The sequence below is a fragment of the Mchenga conophoros genome, linkage group LG11, assembly GCF_057382185.1.
Source record: "Mchenga conophoros isolate Kocher_MC1m ecotype Shallow Benthic linkage group LG11, M_conophoros_male_GT1.1, whole genome shotgun sequence".
Taxonomy (NCBI): domain Eukaryota; kingdom Metazoa; phylum Chordata; class Actinopteri; order Cichliformes; family Cichlidae; genus Mchenga; species Mchenga conophoros.
Window position 1 is genome coordinate 9,482,956 of NC_140536.1, and position 27,236 is coordinate 9,510,191.

Below are 27,236 nucleotides of genomic sequence, written 5' to 3' on the forward strand. Positions count from 1 at the left end.
GGGTTCTGGGCGTGCTCTGCCTCCGGGCTGGGGCTCTGGCTGGGCCTTTGGGGCTTGGGTCCTGGTTGGTGTGTCACCGAGGTTGTGGGTGGGTGCATGCACGGAGGCCCAACCCTGGTGCGGGGGGCCTCTGGTGCATCGATGGAACTGGGGGCCTCTTCAGCTGGTGGGGAGGTTGTTCTCGTTCTGCTTGTTTTCTTCTTTTAACAGATGTGTAGTGTCTTTTCTCACTGTCCCTCTTCCCCTCTGTTAATCTTTCCCTCTCCTTTTCTTGAACTTCTCCTGTCTGCGTCTTTCCCTTTCTTATCCCCCGGACATGTCTGTTCCGACTGTAATAACTTAAAACTTTAAATAAATAAATAAATAAATAAAGATCAGTCAAGTGGACCAGTATGGTAAAGCCGTAAGGATCCACTTGGGAAAACAAATCTGCTGGGCATTTTTCTTGGCCTTCAGACAATAATTCAGACTAAAGTATAAGGCTGATATTTCTCTCCGCGAGATCCATGGACCATCCATGTTGATCTGTCAGTCTGCACCAGGACTAGCACCGCCATCACTAGAGTGTCTGTGTGGAGAAGATTTTCCTCACAGGATACTTTGTGGATCCTCTTTAGAATGAAACAGTAGCGGAAACCAGAAATATGGCTGATGAAGAAGAACAGAAAAACTACATAATTAGAGATTTGGCTTTTTTTTTCCTTTTTTTTTTGCCTTGCAATAGTTATTCTCAAGCAATATGTTAACATGCACCTTGGTAATAAGTGACCTGAGGCTGCAGTTGTTTTTCTCCTTTCTCATTTTGAATCTCTTCCTCAGGATTTTGCCGTGGAGGTATTCCACTCTCTCCTCTGCAGCAGAGGGGAAGAACTGTTCACAGACCATCAACCTTAGCTGGGAGACTTTGGTTGACATCAGAGCCATAACAAGCAGAGTGAGCAGGATGGCAGTCAGTGGAATTACAGAACTATATAGCAACAACTTGGGTTTGGGGAGGCACTGCTTCTCAAACAGAGTCACAGAGTAGGAAAAGTCTTTTTCATGATTTTCTTGTCCAAGAGACATTCCAATTAAAGTTGCAATTCCCTGCAAGGATAAACAAGTGAGTCTTTTGTGGTTGAGATGAGGAAAATATTTAAAAAATAAATAAATATTTACTACGGTGTACTTACTTTGATGCTCATTAACAAAGGGATGTGGAATGGCTCCAGCTCTGATAACCTTGCTGTAACAATGTCAACAAAACAGTACAGCAAGGCGTCCACAGTTATGAATATGACCCAAGCTATGAAATGGGAGACAACTGGAATTCCAAATTTCACCATAGCTTTCCCTTCTCTTGTTGTGGGACGGGCGGAGGGAATGAAGGTGTACAGCTGCTCCTCCTCTGCCGTGAGGGGAAGGACGTGGGATTTTCCTTCCGCCTTCTGCTTCTCGTCAAAATGAACAAACTTGCTGCTGATGAACCTGTTTTTGTATTTCATGTCTCTGCAGTATTTTTTTATGTGCAATGCTATAAACATCATGAGCACGAGGAAGCTGATGGCAGGAAACATCCTGTCGGTCACTGAGCTCACTGTATTCATCAGGGCCTGTGCATATTTAACAGTCTCGTTGAGCTTCTGCTCTGCTCCTGCGAGCCTCTGCCTGAATTCTTCTGATTCCAATCTTGGAGAGACGTTGAGCTGGGAGTCAAATCTCACTACTCCCAGGTTTGTAACCCCTTTGAGCATGTCTCCGATCCACTTCAACATCTGAACATAGTTAGTAAATGGAGCAATGATGGAGGCTTTTTTTGCCTTCAGGTTGCAAATCATACTCCTGACCAGCAGCGAGAGGTTCTCCAGAGTGTTACGGATGTTCTTAAGAACCACTAAGCTGGTTCCAGCAGTTAACAGCAAGTTCCTACTCTTTTTCATGAAAATGGATATAACAAAAAGAGTCCCTAAACACCTTACTCTCTTTGATAGGAAGAGGGCAACAGTCAGCAGTGTCCCAAAGCAGGCGGCAATCCCCCCAGCCACTGCTAGCTCATAGTCCTGAGCGAAAAGGAGGTACAGGAGGAGCAGGGAGCTGAGCAGGAGGCTGGAAATGCTACAGATGAGGAGGAGAAGGATTGTTCTTCTGAATCCATCCCTTTTACCAGTGGTGAACACATCCACAGCTTGAAAACCCACATCTTTAAGGCTTTGTTTTACTGCAATCCATGAGAAAAGCATCCTGGATATTAAAGTAGACGTTGAAAAGCAAAAGCAAAATTGGAATGAAATGGCAGGTTATAAGAAAATCATTAACAAATACAATATATTCAGTAACTACTGTGCCCGAAAAGACACTTGTGCTGAACAGAAAGGCGAAGTAGTAGCCTGATGTATAAAGCTCAGCAGCTCTTCTGATTCATGTAGAGCGCAGTCGCCTTAAATACGACAGAAACAGGAAGACTCTTGCCTTTGTCATTAGTCATTTTGTAGTCATCCCTATTTTTCAACCACAAGCAGAAGTAAACAGAGGCTGAATTATGAAACAATGATAAAATACCCTTTTACAGGAGTAGGTGATTTCAGAGAATCCTAATATTCAATAGAATTAGAAGGTCCGTGTGACTGTATTCATTTGACCCTATATGGTCATCATGTTTGTCACATGTCCAAAATGCCAGGCAACTTAACGTTAAGTGGTTAGTGGTCATGTGATCTGCAAAACCTCAATGTTGTAATGCTTAACATCAGAATTTCAGCACTGTCTTGGTCAGCACATTAAGTTCTGTGTACTTTATTCACACACTGAGGCTAGCATTGAATGTTTGCTTCAGAGAGAGGTGATAAAAAGAAAACATTTTCACTGATTTGTGAGCGTGACCTGAATACTTAGCGAGTGTATTTAGCTAATTACCTTTAGAACAGGCTTCGATTTTTCAGACAAAGAAAATAATACTTCAGAAAGTCTATCTTGTGGTATTTTCCTTCATAGTAGACACAATAGATGCCTTTTTTTAGGTTTAATTGGGAAAAAAAACTTGCACAACCCTGTCAAGGAGAGACCTGTTGAATTGAAACATTAAGCGAAGTAAGTTGTCGACAGAGCAGCCGGTGTGTTTGTGGTGTGGACCCGAAAAGCAGACAAGGGAGAGACTGAAATGAAGTTTAATCAAAAAGCGAGCCGTTGATTTGGCTGAAAAAGCATGAACACAAAAACAAAGCAAGGCGAACAGGTGCGAGAAGTAAAACTAAAACCTATGAAAACTATGACAAGAGAAACATGAACATAAATCTGAGCAGGTGCAAGAAAACCAGAAACATGGACCTGAACAGGATTATGAGAAAGCTGACGTGACGTGGAGGGAGGAAAACAGATGAATCGACAATGAATTAGTGAGAAAGAGGACTTACATACACAGGAGGGTAATGGAGAAAACAGCTGACACAAATGAACCTGAACGCCACAGGGGAAGTACAACTAAACACACTTAACATGGAACACCAGACTCTTCGCAATAAAACAGGAAAGAGAAAAGGGACGTAGACAAGACAACACCAGCTTGACAAATAGAACATGCAACACGAAGACATGAAATACATGGGGAGACAGGGGGCACACAAAAGACACAAGCAAGGAGACACAGAAGAAACATAACTAGATCAAAACGCAAGTAAACCTTAACTAAAATAATAACACAAGAACTTTACATGATTTCAATATAACAATCAAAAGTACTAAACAAACTCACAGACCCGGCCCCCTGACACAGAAACACTGGTTTTATTTACATCTAAACGGATTCCCTGTATCTGCACACTGACTGGGACTCATTCATTGCAACATGAGACTCTGTCACAGTCACATAAAATCAAATGTATGTACTTGCCACAGCAAATGGTCTAGTTATTACATGAAATAAGCATCCATAATCACATATTTGAGAGGAAAAAAACCTGTTAACTCAATATGAGTAAATAATCACTGTTTACATGTATAGTGCACTTTAAACGTATTCATATGAATTTATTTGTGTTTTGATGGGAAAGCAAAAATTCTCTCTAAAACATCCCATAAACTCCAAAAACAAACAAATTCAAATAAAAACATCTTCACTGTGCAGAATGTTTGTCTGTTAAATGAAAGAGCTGCAGTCTGCCTGCTGAGAGTTACTAGGTGTATGACGTCACAACGGAACAGAAATACCCATACAGAGCAGAGGCTTCAGTCATTTCACTGCCCTTCCTTCGTGAGTGCACAACAAAAATCCGAGCTCGTTGTTTAAGTGTCTAAATATCGCATTTTGAAAATTTTTTGGGGAAGAAACATTGTGAATACACTGACAAGCTTCAGGAAAACTGTTGCTGTATTTATTGGATCCAGCCAAGTGGTGTAGCATCTTTTTACAAGAATGCAGCGCCAAAACCTGTCGCCAGTGTCTGAGAAAGATCAGCTGGGTTTAAACCCTGTCAAGCTCCCACTAAAGAGAAAGCGAATCCAGCATGATGCTGCACAAAATTGCAGCAGAAGTGCTGACAGCTCCTCCCCAGCAAGGGGAAAACGCAGAATCTGTGGACAGAAATTTGTACTGAAAAGAAATTTCAGTCAGATTTCAACCAACTGCAGAAGCATCACTGAGGCCTGCTTTTCAGAAAGAAAAGGGATGAAGAAAGACACAGACAAGAATGAATCAGCTGTGACACCACCAAGCATCCAAAAAAGTGCCGCTATCACGATGATCCGACTCAAAGGCAAGAAATTGAATGATACGGCCTCGAGTTTCCAGAATGATGCCAGATCCTCTGAAAGCAAAGGGATGGAGAAAAAGAGGCCAGAAGACCAGAAAGTTAGAAACATTTGGATCGTTGGCTCAAGCTACGTCAAAAGAGGAGAGTTCGGAGCAAGACAGAAGTTTGGAGAGAATTTGGGACTTAATGCCAAAGTCCAATGGTTTGGCAAAGGAGGGATGGGCTGGAGCGGCGTCCTTCCACGTTTTTATGAAGAGTTATCTACACGGAGCCCGCCTGACATATTGATTATCCACGCTGGTGGCAATGATTTAGGACTCATGTCTGCCCAGCAACTTTCTGGTATAATGAAGATGGAATTGATGCAACTGCACAAAGAGTTCCCCTCAATGACGATTGCTTATTCCTGCATCAATCAGCGCCAAGTGTGGAGGTATGGAAGTCCATGGAAGATAAATAAGGACAGGGAGATTGTCAACCATACCATGAGAAAGGCTGCCCACTGCTTTGGAGGGGTGATTATTGAACATCCCTGTTTGAAATTTTTCGACAACACAATCTTTGTACCAGACGGAGTCCATTTCACAAAGAAAGGAAATGAACTGTTTGTGACCAGCATCCGCTCCACCACCAAGAACATTCTGCAGTCAACGCAGAGAAAACAGATTTGAGGCGTCAACCTCTATAATCTGACTACACATATGAACGAGAATACTGAATAAATGCAAAGTCAAAAGAGCAGTGTGTAAAGACTCCTGTGCTTACAGATTCTGAATAGAGATTAGGAAATGTTTGTGACAAAGACACATACACAGACAGTCTCTCTCTCTCACATTTACACTCACACTACAAGAAGATTGTGGATTCACGTGTCTGTGTATTTTCTAATTTTTTATTCCATGTGCTGTATGTTTATTTTTTATTTTTTTAATGCAATAACTGAAATAACACAGATAGAAATGAATAAATGAACAGATAAAAGATTCACATGAATAAGAGGAGGCTACAGAGATTTTTTTATAACTGTTTTTGGAAAAGCAAAGTGTGTTTGGCTATTCTGACTGCAAAAGCTGCCAGAGAGGACAGGATTTAAAGCAAAACTAAAAAAAACAAAAAACACCTTTAAATCTAGGGTGTCAAACATAGGGCCCAGGGGCCAAAATCGGCCTGGCAAAGACTCCAATCAGTCCCACTTGATGGCTGGATGGCTAATGTTTTTCTACTCTACTTAAGCACTCAAATCACTTTATACAATACATTCACCATTTAACAAACATATTTGGGCAAACTCCTCTTCTACATCTAAGTGCCCTCTGTCTAACATTCACACACACATTGATGAACACACTGGGAGCAATTTGGGTTTAGTATCTTGCCCGAGGATCTTCAGACTGGAGCAGCCAGGGATTGAACCCCCAGCCTTCCAATCAGTCACTGATTTGTATGAATTACTCCGGGTTGTTGTAGAGGAGGTGAGCCACAACCACCGTCAGGCAACAAATCACAAAGAACTGTGTTTTTGTGTTTCTTTGTCTGTGCTCATGCATGGTTTATGTGCAATAGCATGCATGTGTGATTGCATGGGTTTCTATGTGTCTAAATGTTTCTCATTACACTGTGTGGAACTTTAGAAATGAAAGGTGGATATCACATTTGTCATTTGTACCTTACATGTCTTCTCCAAGCTCTTCATTCAGGTGTTTTGGAATGGGGAAACACCTACAAACCTAAAACAAGCCATCCTAAGGACCGAAATTTAGAACCATTCCTTTACCATTATTGCATGAAGAAAAGTGACCTAACTGGCAACATTGTGCAGTTAGGTCAATAAATGAAATCAGAATCTGTCTATAAACAACTAAAAAGAGCAACTTATTCACATTGATGTAAAAGATGATGTAGTGTGTGTGAGTGTGCGTTAATTTGATCATCACTCAACTCTTGACATCAGTGTAATATCATTTTTTTTATTTTTAATTTGAAAAATAACTTACATAAATCTCTGTACTCAACCATACTTAACCAAGACATAGCCTTGGCATTAACACATTGCACCAAAAAGAGAAAATGAAAAGGCATTCAAAAGGATAAATAACATGTCTTTGTCATCATGAGGCATTTTTCCTCTTCCAAAAGAATCTATCAGTCTACTTGTGGTAGCTTGTTTACTCAAATTCTGACATCTAAAGGTATGTACAATGAAAATGAAAATATATACTGTAGCTTGTTAAAGCGACAAGGTTTTTCTCTGACATTAAAATGCATTATCTTCACGTGGAAAAGGAACAATGCCTCAATTCAGTTTCATTCAGACATACTGCAACTATAAGATTCATGTACTTCCCAGACACGAGAAGTATTGTTAATTACTAAAAATAGAAAATAAAAAATAAACTGGTCTTGGCTTTTAAATAAAACTAACAAAAATATAGTAAAGTAATTTCATTTTCATTAAAACAAGAAAAAAAAATTCTGTGGCAATATCCCTTATTATTTCAACTTGTGATTAGCTCATCTTCACAAACAGTGATGTAAAATTGAACCATGGCAACACGCATGTCGCGCATGTTTGCCGTCTCTTGATTCGGTATAGACCTCTTTGCTGTACCAGTACAGATTATTTTTGCATGTTCGTCAACAATACTGAAATAAAATACACTTGCAATCACAACTGTTTTGCCAGCATCCATTAAATATAAAATATTTTCCTTGTCATATTTTTTCTTCTTCTTTTTTTTCCTCAAAAACCTGAAAGAAAATGTGACTTTCGGGTGGGGTGGAATGTTCTGTTAAAACTTCAATAAATGGCCCAGGAAGACCAAGAACTAATTTGCCATAGAGCTCAATTTAAGGTGAGGGAGAAAAGTAATGAAGTTGACATGCACTGTACAAGAAATTGCAAAAATTCCAAATATCATCTTTATCAAAACATGCTGAGTTACTGTAAGGTGTGCCCAAGCCATGTTGCAAAAGACCCTTTTCAACATGCTTGTTAAACAAATCCAAATCCAAAAGAAGGAAGAAAACAAACATAGTGAAACGATACAGTACTGTAAAGTAACCAACAGTCCTAAAATCTGGACGATGTCAGGGGACTGAACAATGGTAGCAATGAATAGTACGATGAGAAGTACCCTGGGAAAGGAAGAAAAAGAGAAACATGTACAATTTGCACATTATGTTTATCTTTATAAGGCATTAGCCTTTTACAATGAAATAGATCATTTACATTTATTTTCATTATCACTTTTTGTCACATAAACATTTTCTGTTAAATAATTCTTAAGTTCCCCTTTTCTGCATGTCTGCAAAATGCAGATTCATGAATGGTGTAAAGAATGATAAACAATGTCCTTTTTTTTTTCAGTCACGATGTTGCATTCACTCCCCTTGAAAACCATGCACTAGTGAAAATTTTCTTTAAAAATAATATAAATTGTTGAAAATGGCTGATTCTGTTTATTTTCATCTTTTTTTTTTTTGCAAGTTACAGCCTCAAGAAAATAATTTTCTTCTTTCTTTTTTTATTCAGCTAAATTTGTGTCCATGCAAAGAAACTAAAAAAAGGGAAAAGAAAAATCTCATTTAATTTTCATACAATATATCAACAGAGAAAGAAATATGGTAAGATTGTACATCTTTTCATGGAGTTTGGATTGTTACTGTATTTATTTATTTTTTGGGGGAAGGGGGTGTTGAGGGCAGCCACTTTAAAGTGGCATTTGATTAATCTTTTACGGTGCTTTACCAGTATGGGTTGAACGGGTAGATATATGTAGAGTATGCAGGGTTTTTTCTTTTTGGGGTCTGTGGGAGTGTGGTTACAAGCTGGGACACACCTCACCCAAAGTGATGGTCTCGAAAATTCCATCTACACGGCTAGGTCTGTTGGCGTGGCGTGACCAAGCATCTGGTTAGAAACACTGTCACCCCCTTCAGAGACAAGTACACTGACATTTAAAGAAAAAAGTAAATAAAAGAAATGAAAACGACACAGGAAAAAAAATAAAATCAAGCAACACACAGATTTTTCATTCGAAAAGGGCTTCTGTAGAACTCATTCAGAGGTTCCCAGTGTTGACCCCCATGGCTTCGAATTGGATGAAAACCTGGAATTGACGGATTCCTCGTGCTAAGGAGTTCATTCCGGCTTCCTCCAAACAACAACAACAACACCTGGCAATCCCTGCTACCAGGCGCTCGCGATACGCTTCGCCACATGCACAGTGTGCGTGACGTTTTTGCTCAAAACACAGGATCACGTTTGCACCCCTAGAAACAGGCTCAGAAGACACAACATCAAGCATGCAGTGTAACCGGGGGGGGCGTGACCTGTAATCGCAACACTGGCTGCTACAACAACGCTATCAGTCCACACGCTGCTATGATCGAGAGAAACTGTCCAGTGAGGATTGGGAAGCTCTTCTTGTCAGTGGGGCCAGAGTAGGGTCCACCAGTGAGGAAGGAGGAAAGAGCTTGTACCAGCCAATCACCATGTTGGACAGGTCCAGCTCATCTAACAGTATCTGAACTGCTCCCATGAATGATTTATGGTCCATACGTCCATAGTCACCCCATACGATGACCTGCAAACAAGAACCAAAAAAACTTTAAAGGATGGAGCAAGTTTAGAAAGATAAATGAAGTCAACAGTCTTGGTCAAAATTCAATTCAGTTTTATTTATTTAGTGCCAAATCACAACAACAATTGCCTCAAGGTGCTTTATATTGTAAGGTAAAGACCATACAATAATACAGAGAAAACCCCAACAATCAGATGAACCCCAATACAACTTATATAGCTTTTTATATGAAAAAGCCAATCTGATGTGCAGAACCGTATCAGCTGTGTGACCTTGCATTGAGGCCAGCAGACTGCAAGGAGAAATGCTAATTGTGACACTTTGTTGCAGTCTAAAGGAATAACATTCTTACCTGTAAAACCTTCCCTCCTGGACTCTCCTCAAACGGCAGTTGCTGCTGATAAAGAGGATCCAAGGTTTTTCTTGCTACTTTAGTTTTCTTTTTGGCTATGCAGACTCCGTTTTCCAAAAGGTAGACCTTTACATACGGTGCTGGAAATCAAGAAAGCGTAAAGGAGAGATGAGCTTTTGAAAGGTTTCCTTTTCTCTTTCCGCAACCAAGTCATGCTTACCTTTATTCACTCTGTGAATACCTGACATAGACTAGCACATTTAGTAGTTTTGATTACCTGGCAGTGCCTTGGAACCTGGTTTTCCCACAAGGCCACGGGCTCTGATGACCTCCACCTCCAGTGCACCTTTCTTCTCCACCATGCCAATCTGGATGTCTCCTAAACAACCAACAAAACTGAAGATTTTAACTTGTCTGAAGTGAAGCTTTCATCATTTCAAGCTACAAATCTCTGTAAAAAAAAAAAAAAAGGAAAAAAAAGGATAACTGTCCTCACCCATAGGGGGAGTAGCCAATGTCTGTCGCCCAACCAGCTGAGCAGGGCCAAGACCATCCAGGAAGTCACTGAACTGGGCATCTGAGGACAGCCTCACACCAGGGAAGATGAGACTGAAACATTAACAAAGAAAAAAAAATAAAAACACCAGGTGTTTATAGTTAGACTAGAACCTGATATAAGTTACCAAATGAAATTCTGAATTTTTCGTGTATATAAAAGCTGCTGAATTAGTTTTCTGATCGTCCGCAGAGCACAAGTGCATGTCTCCTTACTTTCCCTCGGAGCTGTAGCTGTTCATGCTTCCGTCTGTGGACTCCCTGCTGGCCTGCCGAGTCATCCTGCTTCTCATCTCCACCGCCAGGCCTGTCTCTGTGCTCCTCTGGATAGTGCTGCGCAACTTTTTACCTCCCGCTTCTGAACACAGAGTTACACGCACGACACAAATGACAGAGAAGGAGAGAGAAGAATTGTCAGTCCACAACACTGAACTGGGGGGATGCGAGTCGCACGGCGAGAACCATTTGCGCGGATTATCACTGGTGTACGAACGCTTTAATCGAGTACATAAATCTTTCCTCAGGAGAAAACGAATTTCCTTCGGGATTAATAAAGTATTCTGATTCTGATTCTGAAAACAAAGCGCACCTCAGTGAATTCAAATTCTATACCAGAGCACTGCCGTCTCTTTAAAAAGATCGATATTAGGAACACTATGTGCAGCCTTCCTCCAGTCTGCGCCACCGACTGCCTATGGGGGACTTCTGGGAGCAAATTCACCTACAAACATCCACTGTCTATGCATCCCCACCCCTCCAACCCAAACCCACCATCCTGACTGATCCAAGAAGAAAGCTGATTCTCTCCATTAAGCCTCCCGCTGCGCATCGCCACCTGACCGCGTGCGTGTGGCACAATGTGGACACGCCTGCGGCTTACAAACACACAACTCCTCAAAAGTATAGTATGTCTGCTCTACCATATATACACACACACGCACGCACACTTTTCATATCCCATTTAAAAAAAGGTTGGCAAAAAGTTGTCTTTTACTTTCAGTAAGCCTAATGTGCTGAGAAGCTCCTCAAGAGATTCAAATGAAGTGAAACATTATAGGTTAGTTCTAAAAACCTCCGTATGAGCTTTCTACATACACATGCAGCTGTGTTAAACTGAAAACATGTCCCTTTCTAAACATTTAATTGTGCACTGCTACGGGGTGATCCAACCATCACTAAATGTTTTCATGCCTTTTGCAGGTATGGGATTAATTTTTTTCTTCTTCTTCTGTGTAATCAAATTTAGCACTATTTGGTCAGAAAATCCCTGCAAAGCCTGATGAAGGTAATAACACAGAGGTACTATACACAAAGCTTCAGCTCATTACTACAGGGTGCAAAAACCGGCCGTTCACAGACCTTATGTAATTTCTCTCTAATATTTTGCAAGTTTGTGCAGATGAGTAATTTCTAGGCTTCAGCAGTCCTAATCCAGTTATAGGCCTTGCAGTCTTTACTCTCCTTCCTCTCTCCTTTGTTTGCCTTAGTAGAGGAGGAACTGAAGATAAAAAAAAATGGATCATTTTGTGCCTCACACAGACATAAAACAGGCATGATGCTCTTCAGCCTTGAAATCTCAGTTATTCAGCTGGCCTCCGCCTCCTCTTCCTGCTCTTCACATTTTTTACAATAAGAGAAGCAGCCACAAAGGTCGTCTCTGACGTCTGCAGCAGACCTCCGCTGTCATTCAGTGGCCAGCCAGACGTTATCAACGAACTTGAAAAACACATGATTTATTAATGGTAATTCTCTTCTGCTTTTGACACAAGTTACCAGGCACAGTCTTGGATTTATGCAGCTTTTGCACTATATCAAGCACTATGTGATCTTATTTGAGTGCTTTAAATACTGTTCCAATGCATTTCAAATAAACGCTGTATGTATCCGCTCTATAGACAAAAATATACAGAGGTGCATTAAAAGCAGTGGCAGATAAGATAAAGATTAGACTGTTATAAGTGTATGTCGGAGAGTAAGTTACTTTTATAAACTATCCAGCAACCGCGAAGCAGGAGAGGCGTCAAAACGAGACAAACTGGCTCATCTCCATAAGTTTGCTGCCCTCCAATTGCGACCCTGCCAATCAGGAAAAGACAGCGAGTCTAGGGAAGCTGCCAATGGTGGAAGTGTGAGTTTAAGTGAGTGTGAAATTGTAGCTAAAAAAAAAAAGGAGGAGTGGTGAGTAGTGTGGCAGAAAATATGTTGCCAGATAAAGCTACAGTAGAATAGATCACGCGCACTGCAAATCTTCTTTTGTAAATACAACTGCAAATAGAACAAGAAGTGATTGTGAGGCTGAGCTATAAATACACACAGTAGGCGTTACGCTACCTTTTAGGAAATTTGAAGTGACAGTCAGAACAACGTTGTGGTTCTAAGCAAAAAGAAAAAGAAGCACTACTTCCAACTAAATACTAAAGAGGGATTCATTCCAAATACAGAGTCCTTTGTTTTCATCCACAGAATCAGAGTCACAGTCATGCGGGGCAAATTAGGTTTTTAGACCAGCGTGAGTGCCATTTGTAAGCAAACAGACCGGTTCCATTTTGACAACACCACCATTGGTGGCAGCAGCAACAACAGATGCAGAAAGAAGTGTGACTGGCCCACAACTAACTGATGATAAACTGACCACCCACAGATGAAATTGCACATTAAGCTTTATGTCATCATATAACCAGATCATGCACAGTATGGACAGCTCAAGCCTTATAACACATTACACTTACTGAAATAGACTAATTGAGCTAAACATCCTAATTGAGCTAATAACATTTCTGAACTTTCCAACGTCCCAGTTCTCTCCCATGCCAGTACCTCTGCAGCTTCCCTCTCATCCTAAATCTATCTCCCCTTGCTCACCGCCATCTTTTAGTTTAAGCCGCACTGTTTACCCCCCCAGCAGGAAGCTTTGGCTGTGACATTTCCCCGCCTGTCATCTTACCTCCGTCCTCCTCATCAAAGGAGTTCATGCAGGGGAAATAGACAGCCAACGCTTCGAATGATGCTGACAGGCTCATCTTGCTCTGGGAACACTGGATACGCATCCCAGGAGCCGGAGGAGAGGTATCGTTCCCCTGCCTGCCCATGGTGACTGGTGGCTGTCCTCCTCAATGCGGTGAATTCGATGCTCAAGGCGTCAGCTTTGCCCTTTCTGGCTGATAAAAGCTTTAAAATGTATCTCCAATCTATACTATTCGATGGATTCCTAAGGCTAGCAGTAGAAGATGCTCTGCTGTAACAGGAGAGGGATCTGGCATCTAGTCTATCCCTAGATGCTCTGCTGACTGCATCCTAGGTAGAGCTTTGGAAAAACGCTGCTTCAGTAGTCAAGTCTTGTGCTGTCTGGGTCTGACGTTCCTGCTGCACTTCTTTCTTCAGGGGGGGAGGGGAGAGCGCTGCATTGCGCTCCGCCAATCAGAGGGCCGGGCTGCTCAGACGCACCTCGGCAGGCTCTGCGGGTGAACAAGCTCTACCCAGAGATACTGATCCCCCCCTCCTCCCTAACCCACTCCGTTTCTCAGCAGTATTTTTTTTTCATACCCTTACTTTTGTCATTTGCTTTTTCATTTTTCTCTCTGCGCTTGTTCTTTTGTTCCCTTTGTTCCGTTCATCACTACTATTTTCCTTTTTTCCCATCCTCTACCTCCCACCCCTCCCTCTCCCCCCATTTTGTGCACACAGGCCAGTGAAAATAAGCTGCCATTAGGCCTGCCAACAGTCCTGCTACTTGATGAGAACGCACGAGCCACATGGCGATCACTCAAAGTTCACGTGCCAAACTCTGCTCCTTCACTTTACTCTTTTCCACGGTCGTGATTTCACAGCTGTGTTGCGTTAGGAGGAGTTCTGTTTCTCACAGACAAGAAAGTCAACGAAAGGGAAAAACAACGTTAAAAGCTCGACCTGAAATCCCTCTCGTCTGTCGTCCCTTTGTGGCACAGCCACGTTACAAGAAAGTATGGCTCTCGTCATCCATCACAAACTTTTAAACAGCCACAAAGACTCTTTGTTTGAATTAGAGCCTCACATTTCTAAATATTAACTTTTCTTTTTCTTCATTCCATTTCTGCCATTTGTGGACAGCTGGGGTCAGCTTATTTTAAACAGTTGAGAGCCAAGAGACTCAACAGCGTTGCTCGCTGAAAGGACTTCTTCACCGGTGGTCCTTCAAGTGGCTCATGAATGTACCACCGGCATCGGCTGTGAGTGATACCTCAAAGCAAATGCACGACTTTCAGCCGAACTCCAGCTTCTCTGGTAGCTGTCACCACCGCATTAGGTTCAAGCATAAATCCTGAGAAACTGTGCTGCCCCGACATGCTGCCAGCAGTCCTGCTTTTTTGTTCTCAATATGAATGTGGCAGAATAGGCGCAGGACAAGACAATTATGGCATTTTCTTTGCACCACGGTAAATATAGGAAGCTCCCTGTGGTGTTACTGCAGAGGCAAAAGTTCCTCTCTCTGAAACACTGCAACCTACTTCCACGAAGGAGCCACTTAATGTCCATTTGCGGGTTTCATCTAGGTCACCACTGACAAAACAACTCTTCACGTTTACCGCCACAGGGGGAATCGGAGAAGAGCACACAGTTATAATACAAACACTTGATTTAATATGAACCACAAACTCATTTAAGGATCAGGTAGGCGCTTCTCTGAATTTAAACCGTGAGAATGTTTAAACTTTTATCAGAAAACTTCTGATCTTTGCCCTCATGATGATGATGTAGCTCTGTGTTTCTGATCGTTGATCCAGGCTCAGAGGTTATCTTCTCCGTGTGATGAATTCAACTTTCTTTGGTGGTTATTTTGCTGCTTCTGTAGCACTAAGAGAAGGCTGACATTTTTTTATTAAAGTGATTTTAAAGCTATGAATTGGATGATGCTGAATGATTTTGGTCATCTCCTGCTAAGTTCTAGATCAGGGGGTGTCAAACATAAGGACCAGGGGCCTTAATCAGCCCAGCAGAGACTCTAAGCCAGCCCACTCAATGGCTTTAGAAAATATGGTGGACGAAAGTTTTGGACTTTTTCCTTCTGATATAGACATGCCACACCAAAGTAATTCAATTACTGAATTACTTTCCTGTTTTTTCACAATCTGCTATAGAAAAATCTTATTTTCTACCTATTCCTTACACTTTTAGCCCAAAGAGTCATGCTGACAGATTTCTTTCATTTACTACAACACCATTAAACGTATAACACAAAGGGGAATTTTACTGGTCAGGTTGACTTAAATTCAAACTTGGCTTTATGTGGCTCACTATGTAAAATGAGTTTGATATCCCTGCTTTAGATAAACTCAAAGCCAGCAGGTCAAAAACCTAATTAGTCTAATGACTGAGTTTATGAACAGATATGAGTTCAAGTTGTTAAGTGGAGATATTGCTGGCATGTGACTAGAAATTTGTATGATGTGAATTTAATCTTTTTAATTTTTATCTTTTTAAGAAACCTGGAACTATGTTTTCCAAGCAGTTTAATTTAACTGAGGCCTCAGACGCACATGGCAACCTTCAATCACTGGGGAAAATCGTACCAATAGGTTGGCAAGTGGTTGCTTGAGGTTGTTGACTGTCTCTGGCTGAAGTCAGTCAGAAAGAGGATGCTTTACCACCCCCCCCCCCCCCAGGATTGCTTTTGGTTGCTAGCAGATTGCCAGAGTTGGCTGTAATTTCTCTGGAAGACACAGACTTCAAAGACTCACTAGCTAACAACGGAGCTGCTCGGAAAAAGTGCAACACAAGCTAGAAATGGAGAATATTTGCCCATAAAGTAAAAGTTATGCCTTACCACTGAAACCAACACATTTCAAGAGATGAGACTTTTACTTTGAAGATAAACAATCTCAGTTTCACCACTGCTTAAAAAGTAGTTGGGAAGTAGTTTACAAGTTGGAAACCAGTTTCAAACAGATCAGGGAATACGTGTATTCCCCCCCTAAGTCACCACTCTTTAGGACAGGGTGACTGGAGTTTCACAATCAATTTCACAGTAATGGCCAGCAACCTGTAGCAACCTCTGGCAACTTTTTATTCCTTAGCAACTGGTGATTACTGTGGCGGGGCGTGGTTTGCGATGCTGCTACAGGTGCAATGGACGCACCTGCGCAGCATCTGCAATCACTCCACGCCAGCTTAAAAGTCGGGACTCTGAATTAAGGTTGTTGTTATGTTGAGCTGGCAGCGGGAGAGCTGCAGCTCTGTGTGTCCAACAACCGATGAAATAAACATGATTAAAATGCCACTGGGTCTGCCGTGTATGTTTACAATTACCAACCAGTCTCGATCCTTGTGCAATTGGGGCCTAAACTCCATATCTACCTTAGGTGGTTCAACTCCCTCCAATGTAAAGTAACTGGTCAGTTGTACTAATTTAAAGTAGATTCCTTAACAAAGACTGTAAGGATACCTGTGTGTCTGAATTCAGCTTTGCTTTGTCCATGTAGAGCCACACAGAGATGTTAGCAAACTTTTGGCCAAGGACTTAAATACAAAAAACTGCAGTAAAATGTTTTAGCATTAACAATGAAATATGGTCAGTGTATTTCACTCGTATGACCTGCTTAATTATATTAGCTGGACCAAAAACAGGGGAAGCAATTTGTAAAGCGGCGTATGCACCAAAACCCTGCTAGAGGAATATTTCTAAGGAAAGCACATTAGGACAGCTAATAGCTGAATGCTAATCACGGTTTCCTCTACAGTAGCAATTCGTCACTCTATTCAGTGATTTTTACTAACAGTAGCAAACAGAAGTAGACAGAACCTATAACGGGCCTGCTGTTTTATTGGCAGTAAAACATAATTGTGTCTTGATGCCAGAGTGTAAATGTAAGAGAGTGTAAGTGCAAATATTAATGGATTGACTAAAAAAAATAAGGCATTCATGATTACTCCCTTAATTCAGTCACATGTTTTGGAGTGTGAGGTTCTCTGTAGATTCCTTTACAGTATCACCGTTAAGTATAGTGCTAAACTCGTCACTTGGCTTCTCTGGTATGTTTCTGCTAGAGCAAAAAAAGGTCATTAGAATTGTACTTGTACTGTGAGGTAGACTGAAGCCAGACACAGACAATACGGAACTACCAGAGCTGCAAAAAGATATAGTAAGTGCCCTTACTCATTAACTGCTTAAGAGAAAGTGGTGATTCACGTCATGGCTTTGCCAAAACAATAACAGCAGACCACAATAATTCTTCTCTCCTCTGTAGCTGGCTCGTGCGCACGTGTCTCCAGCAATGCATTAGACACGTGTGGATAACTTCAAATTTTGTATCTTGGGCACAGTTTATTGTTATCTGTCCACCCACAACCAGTGACATAGTGAAAGAAAGAGGCATTGCAACAATTTTCACTTCACCTGACACGCACAGCAACTGGAGACAAAAATATGCTTAATTACAGTCAACATTAATCTGCTTAATGCAGCACGTGGATGCGTGTTCACGGACTGTGAAAACAGAGTTTGCATCAAGTACGAAAAGAAACTTTGAAACTTTTATTTGCTGGGTAATACAGATCATGCTTAACAAAAAAAGGACTTCATTACAGATCAGAGCATTTTAAACACGCTCAGCAATGTGTTGGTAGTAAGAGTGTAGTTAGAATCTAGGTCGCGTCACTAGACCTTTAGCTGCTTTACCTCTTTATTAAAAACACGTGGCTGCAGTTACCAAGACCAGATTGCATGTTAGATAAATGACGTGCCGAAAGACTTCAGGAGCCAATATTGGCTGGCCTTTCTATTAAACGTTGACGTGATCGGGGTGCCAGTTAAACAAGACATCAGACCTTTAGCTCATGTGATTTAGAATTAAAGTATTTGACACTCCTTCCTCTAAAAGCATCTCCATCTTAGGTCATAAGCGTACTACTCTCTGATTTCACAACACTGTGACTAATGCTGGTTAACACTGAACATATCTTGCTTTGCTCTATACTATGATAAATCTGCCAGACAATGACCACACAACTGGAAATCACAAGCACCTCAGAAGGCAGGAATGTGAAGAATCTACAACATAGGACCGTAATATCCCAGAAGTCCTTGTGTACAATCTGCCTGAGAGGTGGCGGGACTAACAGGCCAAAGCCTTCAGAAGTCTTGATGTGATTGATGAGCTCAGACCAGGCCAAGCATCAGACAGCAACTCTGACCCTGCACACTGTAAACAGAGCTTAATGGAGGGCTCTAACACTTTCCCTCACATGCATGGACGTAGGCAAACAGACACCAATAAGCATGTGAATATGTACACAAGGATACAGTGCAAAGGTAGATAAACACGCTTGCTACAAAAACAGCTTTCCCTCCTGTGTCTCAGTCAAATATAATGAGGAATGTGAAGCTATGTGTGATGTCCAATCTCACCTCACATTATATTAAAGCTGCATCCAGAATATCTTTGGCTACTACACATAAAGACACAATCTTGACATGTACACAGTACAAAAAAAACCCCAAAACAAATCTTTAGCTTTCTTAAGGTTCCTCTTTTTTAAAAATAGCATGATGCTAACATTGTCTGGACACAGTTGTTATGTCTGCACGCAAAGAAACAATTTACTGAAATATGAATATGAAAAGGCCCAGTCAAACTTAAAACCTTAAATGGCTGAACACTTCATAAAAATGCATAACGCAATCAAAAGTGCTCAAAATAAAATAATGTTCCACCTCAAGTTGTTTACTACATATGAAAGGAGACTCCACTCACACATGTATACACAGCGTTTCCTGCTCTTCACTTTGCACCTTAGGTAGAAGTTGTCAGGCTAAAGGCAATATTTAAAACAGGCTCTGCAGGTGACGTTTGAAGAGTTTGTCCCCTGGCTGCCTCCATCCACTCAGTGGTGCAAACACTGAAGCAACAACAGATGGAAAACTCATTAGAAAGAGAAAGAAGATCCAAATACGATCTGATAGAAACTGCTGACATCTCTTACGGTCACAACAAACTACTGTCATATGCAATATGTTCCTTAGATTGCAAAAATTGCAACAATTATATTACTACAGCTTATTTACCTCTCAGACTGAAAGAGGAAATAAGTTGCTTTAACCACTTTTATAAAACACAGAAGCATCCAGCCCAGACTCTATGACTACCCTTACCACAGTATTTTTCCAGTACATGCCTCATCAGACTTCCTCTCTGACTGACAGCTACATTTAAAGAAAAAAAAAAAAAACAATCAGGAGAGGAAGTACAGTATTTTTAGCAATGCCTAAAAATCTAAAAATGCATTGTGTAAGTTCTATTTTAGCTCTGCTCGGGCGGGAGCGAAGAATGTGCTGTGCTTGAACTGCGAGACGTGGCAGTACAAGTGTATTCTTAAACTGCGTCCAAGCTTCAAATTCAGGCAAGGGAGACATATGGCTGAGGAGTGTGAGTCACACCGCAGGTAAAAGCACCGTGCAGCTGATGGAGCAGGGAATGGGCAGAAGATGAGTCAACGGCTTTAAACCTGAGCTCACTGAGATGCTGCCTGAAGACAAATAATCTTTGACTCAAACATATAACATACCAGTAGGGATGGGTATCGTTTAGGATTTATCCGATACCAGTACCAAACCGGTACTTTTGACATGGTGTCGGTGCTTAAACGGTGCTCGAACCGGTGCTTAAAGAATGGAGAACACAAACTTTGTCCAAAAACCTCTCATGTTTAGCTGTTTTTTTGTAAAAAGATAACAATGTTAGCCTTTTCTGCAGCTATAGGGCATATATGGTATCACTCTTAGCTGGAAGCAGTGCTTAAACAATAGAAAAAACACAATCTTTGTCTAAAAACCTCTCGTGTTTAACTGTTTCCCACTTTTTCTTTGGTCATTTTAGCCTTTTTGGCCAGGGTGAAGGGAGCATCTGCCATCAAACAAGAAGACAGCCGTATGTAACTACGACGGTGTTTGCTAGTTCACCTTACATGCATTCATGTAATAACGTGGTTATTCTACTCAACGTAAATTACACACGAACAACATTAAGCTACTCACGCAGAGAAGAACGGCTGCTGCTGCATCATCATCCGTCATCATTTCTGCTACACTGGCAGGGCTAGGGGCCAGGACTCTCCTCTTCGGGTTTTTGGGGGATGTTGCTAACTCCGGGTCCGATAACAGGCACCACAACCACAGTAGATGTGCACGGTGTGAGGTCTCGCAGCAAGCTATCAAATACGGTGCATTTCTCGGCTTTTAACAAAATGCTATAGGTTGCCAGGTGTTTCATCAGATTCGAGGTGTTACCTCCTTTGACAGTATCACAGTGTCACCTTAAAGCACTTGTTGCAGGCTGCTGAGTTTGCATCTTTTTGCTGTGAAGTACAGCCAGACTTTTGACCGCTTCGCCTTGGGCATTTTTAATCTGTAGCTCTGCTCTAAAAGAACGTACGTACCTGGGCCCGCCTACTATCCTCGGAAACGTAAAATGATTGGCTAGAATCCAAAGTGTATGACATCTCAGGAAAAAAAAGCACCGAAATAAAGCACCGAAATGTGTGCTCCTTTTCGGTCTGGTCACTACCGTTTATGTCAGAACCGGTGCCATACCGGTACCCATCCCTACATACCAGTCATGTGAATGGCTGAGTCCACCCAAACTTTTGACTGATACTGTTTATTTACAACACTCAGCATTTTTTTTTAAAGTTGTAAAAATCATGTGTACTTTCATCCTTCAAGGGTCACTGTGTGTTTTTAGTCTACTCAAAGCAGAAAATCACTGAACATGATAATGAAACTTCCCATATGGAAAAGAAATAGAAAAAACTTATAAAAGACTTGCATAAGATGTGGCCTACTTCATATAGTGAATCATATAAGGCTTATATGATTTACTCATGAAAGTAGCCACTTTCTCATTACTTTCATATATTGTTTTAGTAAGTATCCAAAACATACGTTTCATTTATAGAATTTTTCAAGGGATCTTATATCTGTTTTCACTCTTGTATGCTTTTCATACAAGTTTCACACAAGACAGATACAAACCTTATAAGATTTATATATATCTTTTCCATATGGGTTAAAAGAAATTAAATTTAATTGAAAAGCTTTTATTGTGTAGATTCTTTATTGTTCAAGGTTAAAACATTTTGAAATAACTCGCTAATTTCCTGAAGCTTAATTGCTTAATAGTCTAGCACTGGCAGCTCTTCATATTTTCTTTAGATCACAACTGAATTATGCAACGCTTAAACAGCACAACAAGTGGCGGGAATGAGAATCAGCACTGGTCCATCTACGCCCCCACCCTCACCTATGGTCACAGGCTTTGAGTAGTGACCAAAAGAGGGAGAGCGAGAGATAAAAGTGGTGGAAATGAGCTTTCTCCAAAGGGTGGCCTTTGCCTTAGAGATAGGGTGAGGAGTTCAGCTATCCAGAAGGGGCTCAGAGTCGAGCCGCTACTCCTCGACATCGAAAGGACTGAGTTGAGATGGTTTGGGCAACTGACAAGGATGCCTACTGGGTGAGGTGTTCTGGACATGTCCCACTGGGGGAGAGACAATGGGGCACACCCAGGACACATTGGAGAGATTATATCTCTTGACTGGCCTGGGAATGCCTTTGCGTTCCGAGTGGACAAACTGGAGGAGGCTGCTGCCTCAGCGTCCCGGTCCCAGATAAGCAGAAGTAAATGGATGGATGGATGAATAAAGAGCACATTAAGAAAAAAAACCATCTTCAAAACAAGAACATTGGCTGATAGCTTAGAAAGGACAAAATACACTGTCTGCTGGGAGAGACACCATGTCCTGCACACACTCAGTGTGAAAACAATCTGTTTAGTCCGCCACCTCGGAAATTCACATCACAGCTTATGAATTTATGAATAAACAATATGACTGAGTGATCATTTACAGTCAGAACACCCAATCCCCCCACCACACACACACACACACACACACACACACACACACACACACACACACACACACACACACACACACACACACACACAAAGAGCATATACTTCTCTTAGCTGATATCTGTGCACTCTTAAACTGTTTTTCAGACATTAACTTTAGACAATCTCAGCAGTCAAGGGTCAGGATTATGTCCATAGTTGTTCTTTTGCATATGAAATAGTCCCCTTCACATGTGTTTGTGTTACCATTAATACTCTGTATTGGTTGAAGTAGCTGCCTGGAAGGAGTGTGCAGCAGGCAGGCCACAGGATGCCCAGTTGCTAGCAATGAATAAACCAGACAGGTATTAGCTGTTCACACATCAATAGCTGGCAGCTTGGGAACTGGCAGGTTAAAGACCAGCTTGTGTGTGATCCAGCTGTGCAGGAGGTTTGCCATGTTCCCTTCTGCTAGTTAGGTCTTAGAAAAGTTCAGGACTGTTGCGTAAGTGTGAAAACAACTTTAGCACATAAGTGGACGTCAGTTCCAGCACCAGGAAGTGTGACAGTGTAATATTATGGTAAATGGCCTGTATTTGTATAGCGCTTTTACTTAGTCCCTATGGACCCCAAAGTGCTTTACACTACATTCAGTCATCCACACATTCACACACTGGTGATGGCAAGTTACATTGTAGCCACAGCTGCCCTGGGATGCACTGACAGAGGCGTGGCTGCCAGATACTGGCACCACCGGGCCCTCTGACCACCACCAGTAGGCAACGGGTGAAATGTCTTGCCCAAGGACACAACAACCGAGACTGTTGGAGCCGGGGCTCGAACCGAACCGATTACAAGACGAACTGCCAACTCTTGAGCCACGATCTCATAATATAATGAGAAAACGCATTAGGGTTTCATCTTAATCAACTATACAACCATCACCCGTTTACACTACACACTGTAAAACGTGTATAACACACTGTAACAGACTTAAGACCCATCGAATTACGAAGCAAATCACTGGGTAGCTGACATTTAAGTCACTAGTGGCTGCTCTGTTTGTGTATTGTAGGTAAATGTCTTCTGTATTTCCATTCAGTCAGGTTGGTAAACAGCTGCATTAGAAGTCACTTCAAATGCCTCAGAGATAAGATCAATTTAATTCAATACCTGCTTGCTTTGCATCAGTTATAAGTTGCTAAGTTTCACTGACGTTTTATGATCTCCGATGGCCACGTCAATGCATGCCTTTTACTTTGTGTACGCTAGTTGGGGGATAATATAATTAAAGTGTGAGTTTAAGTATCATCCCAAGTGAGACAGAACACAAAGGGACTTCATTAAAGAATTCATAACAACAATTTTTTCAGGGTAATTTACACTGTAGGGACTTGGCAGCTGGGATTTATTTGTTATGAACATCATGTAATGAAGATATAAAACTGACATCTGGTGCATACAACAACCAGCCATGAGAAATCCGTACTGTCAACTGCAGAGGGTAAACCTTAACAACTTCCAGACCAACTTCAGTACTAACTGCAGAAGCACTATAATGGACACCCATGAACGCTGTGCCTGTAAATGTTGGTGGCGTAAAGCTTTAGGGCTACTCGGGTAAGCCTGACTGAATAAGCGCAGACTTCACAGATGGACGACCGTGTTCAGTCATTAGATGAAAACTGTCAATTACATAATGCTGCCTCTTGCTCAGTTAAAGCACTAGTAAACTGAATCTGCTGAACAACTTTTAACAACAGGATGTTTCATCATCATCCATTGCCATTTCTGAGTCATGTGTGGAAATGAGGGTTTTATTTTTATTGTCTGCTGCATGTCGATTACTGGACCTACTGCTGACCATCATGACTCATTCTTGCAGCTGATTCATGAAACAAATCTGAAACTTTCAAAAGCCTCATCCTACCTAAAGTAGATCAGCAGTTATTTAGGTCAATGCAAAGATGACTTGTCTGAGTGCCTGGACTGATTAACAACCATGAAGCCGCTTTTGAATTGTTGAAATCGAGAATGATGGAGGACACGCAGGGGAAAAAGAACAGCTAGAAGAGATGGTAGAGGGAATAATGAAGGAGGTTAGAGAAAGATGGGTAGAAAACACAATAATGATAGAGATATAATAAGATCAAGAAGATCTGAAAGACTAGGTGAGGCAGAAAGAGGGTTGGGGCTGTACCTGTGCTGCTGTGTTCCATTCATGCATCACTCTGAGAGCAGTGTGTCTGCGCCGGCCCCCTAGGAGATTAATTAGCAGCCTCAGCTAGCAGAGGAGCTGCTGAGATAGGCACCCAGCTTAACACCGAAGATAAATTACCTTGGCTGAAAGCTCAAAGTTCAGCTATTTCACCACATACAAAAACAGACTGAGGATTTTGGAGGTCCAAAACTGCGTCAGTACCTGGTGTAATAGGAGGGAGAAAGGGGGGCAGCCATCGCTTTCTTTCTATACTGTATACATTCGGCTATAGGTTCACTCAAAGATTAGTACTCAAAGCAAAGTTTTGAATCTTTTACTGACCAGACTCAAGCCGCTGAATATTTCAACTCTTCATGGATGAAATATCTCCATATAAATCTTCATTAGTCAGTTACCCAGCTATGTGACTGCAGAATCAGGTGCACTATCAACATTAAATCTGAGGTCACCAAAATAATTCAGTTTCTAGGAGCAAAAATAGGACGGTTACATGACAAGATGTTTACAGATAACTTTTAGAGCATCAAAAGAAATGTCTTAGGGAGAAACATTATAAAATAACTATAAAAAAAAGAACAGACACTTCAATTTATCTCCAGATTTTTAAAAAGAGAAGGTCAAATCTGGTCAGGTTTCTTTCAGGGTCGTAAGAAAAAATAAATAAATTGCTGGAACACTCCAGGCTGCATTCAGGGGAACAGGAAACTAGATGTTACTGACAACGTATCATATAACATACTTAAATCCCTCCCACTGATTCCACATATTCCTTATTTCTATATCACTGCAGGCTACCTCGGCCACTGTTGCCTTTTTTGTTTGACTGATCATCATCTCAGCCTTAATACTTAGAGGCCGGTGGTGAGTCACAAAGATCGCTGTGCAACTGCATGTGAAACATAATGAGGACAGGTGGGGGTGGGGAGACACAAGAGAAATTTATTATCAGGTAAAACGCTACCAGCCATGCTACAAAAATGGTTTCAGGGGCTTAATGAGTATGAAGTGTTTTATAAAGCCATTACCTCACATCAGCTAAAGTTGTAAACAACTGGAACAAAATTTGTTTTTTTATTTAAAGTGGATTCACAACACCATAAGGCTGAAAACAATATTTAAAATTAAAATATTAACAAACAGAAAAAGGAAGGAATGAAAAAGCATCCCACCTGCAGATCAGCAGCACAGATAGCAATTACACTGAAATTACAGGCTGCCCTCTTCAGAGGCGAGTTGGAAGGAAAGTTTATGAAGAAATACACATGTGGTGAAAGTATGTAGATGGATTTCCAATAAGCTTGCAACATTAGACTGTTTAACTATCTGCTTTTTTTTATCTGCATGGAAGCTGCTTTACTGAGGTGTTTAGGAAATAAACTGCATCTCTGTCAAGCTTAAAACATAATGCACATACACTCAACAAAAATATAAACGCAACACCTTTGTTACTGCTCCCATTCCCCATGGGATGGACGTAGAGACCTAAAATTCATTCCAGATACACAATATAACCATCCCTCCCAAACAGTGGTCACAAATCAGTCCAAATGTGTGGTAGTGGGCACATCTGCTATATTGAGATAATCCATCCCACCTCACAGGTGTGCCACAGCAGGATGCTGATCTGACATCATGAGTAGTGCACAGGTGTACCTCAGACTGCCCACAACAAAAGGCCACCCTGGAATGTGCAGTTTTGTCTCACAGCAAAATGCCACAGATGCCACAGCAATGAGGGAGCGTGCAATTGGCATGCTGACAGCAGGAATGTCAACCAGATCTGTCGCCCGTGCATTGAATGTTCATTTCTCAACCATAAGCCGTCTCCACAGGCGTTTCAGAGAATATGGCAGCACATCCAACTGGCCTCACAACCGCAGACCTCGTGTAACCACACCAGCCCAGGACCTCCACATCCAGCAGGTTCACCTCCAAGATCGTCTGAGACCAGCCACCCAGACAGCTGCTGGAACAATTGGTTTGCACAACCAAACAATTTCTGCACAAACCGTCAGAAACCGTCTCAGGGACGCTCAACTGCATGCCCGTCGTCCTCATCGGGGTCTTGACCTGACTCCAGCTCGTCGCCGTAACAGACTTGTGTGGACAAATGCTCACATTCGATGGCGTCTGGCACGTTGGAGAGGTGTGCGCTTCACGGATGAATCATGGTTCACATTGTTCAGGGCAGATGGCAGCTGAGAATGTCCCAGTTCTTGCATGGCCAGCATACTCACCGGACATGTCACCCATTGAGCATGTTCGGGATGTGCTTGACCGGCGTATACGACAGCGTGTACCAGTTCCCACGAATATCCAACAACCTCGCACAGCCATTGAAGTGGAGTGGACCAACATTCCACAGGCCACAATTGACAATCTGATAGACTCCATGCGACGATGTGTTGCACTGCATGAGGCAAATGGTGGTCACACCAGATACTGACCGGTTCTGGGTCCCCAGACCCCCAATAGCGCAAAAAACTGCACATTCCAGGGTGGCCTTTTGTTGTGGGCAGTCTGAGGTACACCTGTGCACTACTCATGATGTCAGATCAGCATCCTGATGTGGCACACCTGTGAGGTGGGATGGATTATCTCAATATAGCAGATGTGCCCACTACCACACATTTGGACTGATTTGTGACCACTGTTTGGGAGGGATGGTTATATTGTGTATCTGGAATGAATTTTAGGTCTCTACGTCCATCCCATGGGGAATGGGAGCAGTAACAAAGGTGTTGCGTTTATATTTTTGTTGAGTGTAGAAGAAAGGATCCATCCATCCATCCATTTTCATCCGCTTTGTCCGGGGCCGGGTCGTGGGGGCAGCAGCCTAAGCAAAGAGGCCCAGACCTCCCTCTCCCCAGCCACCTCCTCCAGCTTATCCGGGGGAATACCAAGGCGTTCCCAGGCCAGCCGAGAGATATAATCTCTCCAGCG

At 41.9% G+C, this 27,236-nt stretch overlaps 3 protein-coding genes across 23 annotated transcripts in view; 1 reads left to right on the forward strand and 2 right to left on the reverse strand.

Annotated features, from left to right (window-relative positions):
• Positions 1-265: 265 nt before the first annotated feature.
• Positions 266-2,234, reverse strand: dcstamp (dendrocyte expressed seven transmembrane protein). Its single transcript, XM_085290279.1, has 3 exons — positions 1,173-2,234; positions 754-1,086; positions 266-648 (listed from the first exon to the last, which is right to left on the reverse strand). The coding sequence occupies exons 1-3, from the start codon at positions 2,217-2,219 to the stop codon at positions 589-591; spliced, it is 1,440 nt and encodes a 479-aa protein (XP_085146405.1). The 5' UTR covers positions 2,220-2,234; the 3' UTR covers positions 266-588.
• Positions 2,235-4,157: 1,923 nt separating this feature from the next.
• LOC146563605 (uncharacterized) lies at positions 4,158-5,448 on the forward strand. The gene has a single exon (XM_085290280.1). The coding sequence runs from the start codon at positions 4,388-4,390 to the stop codon at positions 5,393-5,395; it is 1,008 nt and encodes a 335-aa protein (XP_085146406.1). The 5' UTR covers positions 4,158-4,387; the 3' UTR covers positions 5,396-5,448.
• A 1,223-nt stretch (positions 5,449-6,671) lies between these two features.
• Positions 6,672-27,236, reverse strand: part of rims2a (regulating synaptic membrane exocytosis 2a) — a 158,636-nt gene continuing 138,071 nt past the window's right edge. For 20 of the 21 annotated variants that reach the window (XM_085290795.1, XM_085290793.1, XM_085290792.1 and 17 more), the window contains 5 exons: positions 10,431-10,572; positions 10,156-10,268; positions 9,937-10,038; positions 9,660-9,799; positions 6,672-9,310 (listed from right to left, as the gene is read on the reverse strand). In XM_085290795.1, coding sequence (XP_085146921.1) covers positions 9,107-9,310; positions 9,660-9,799; positions 9,937-10,038; positions 10,156-10,268; positions 10,431-10,572 — 701 coding nt within the window. In that variant the 3' untranslated portion in view covers positions 6,672-9,106. Of the gene's footprint in view, positions 9,311-9,659; positions 9,800-9,936; positions 10,039-10,155; positions 10,269-10,430; positions 10,573-13,158; positions 13,836-27,236 lie in introns of those variants that run through there. The other variant, XM_085290810.1, reaches the window with a different exon arrangement.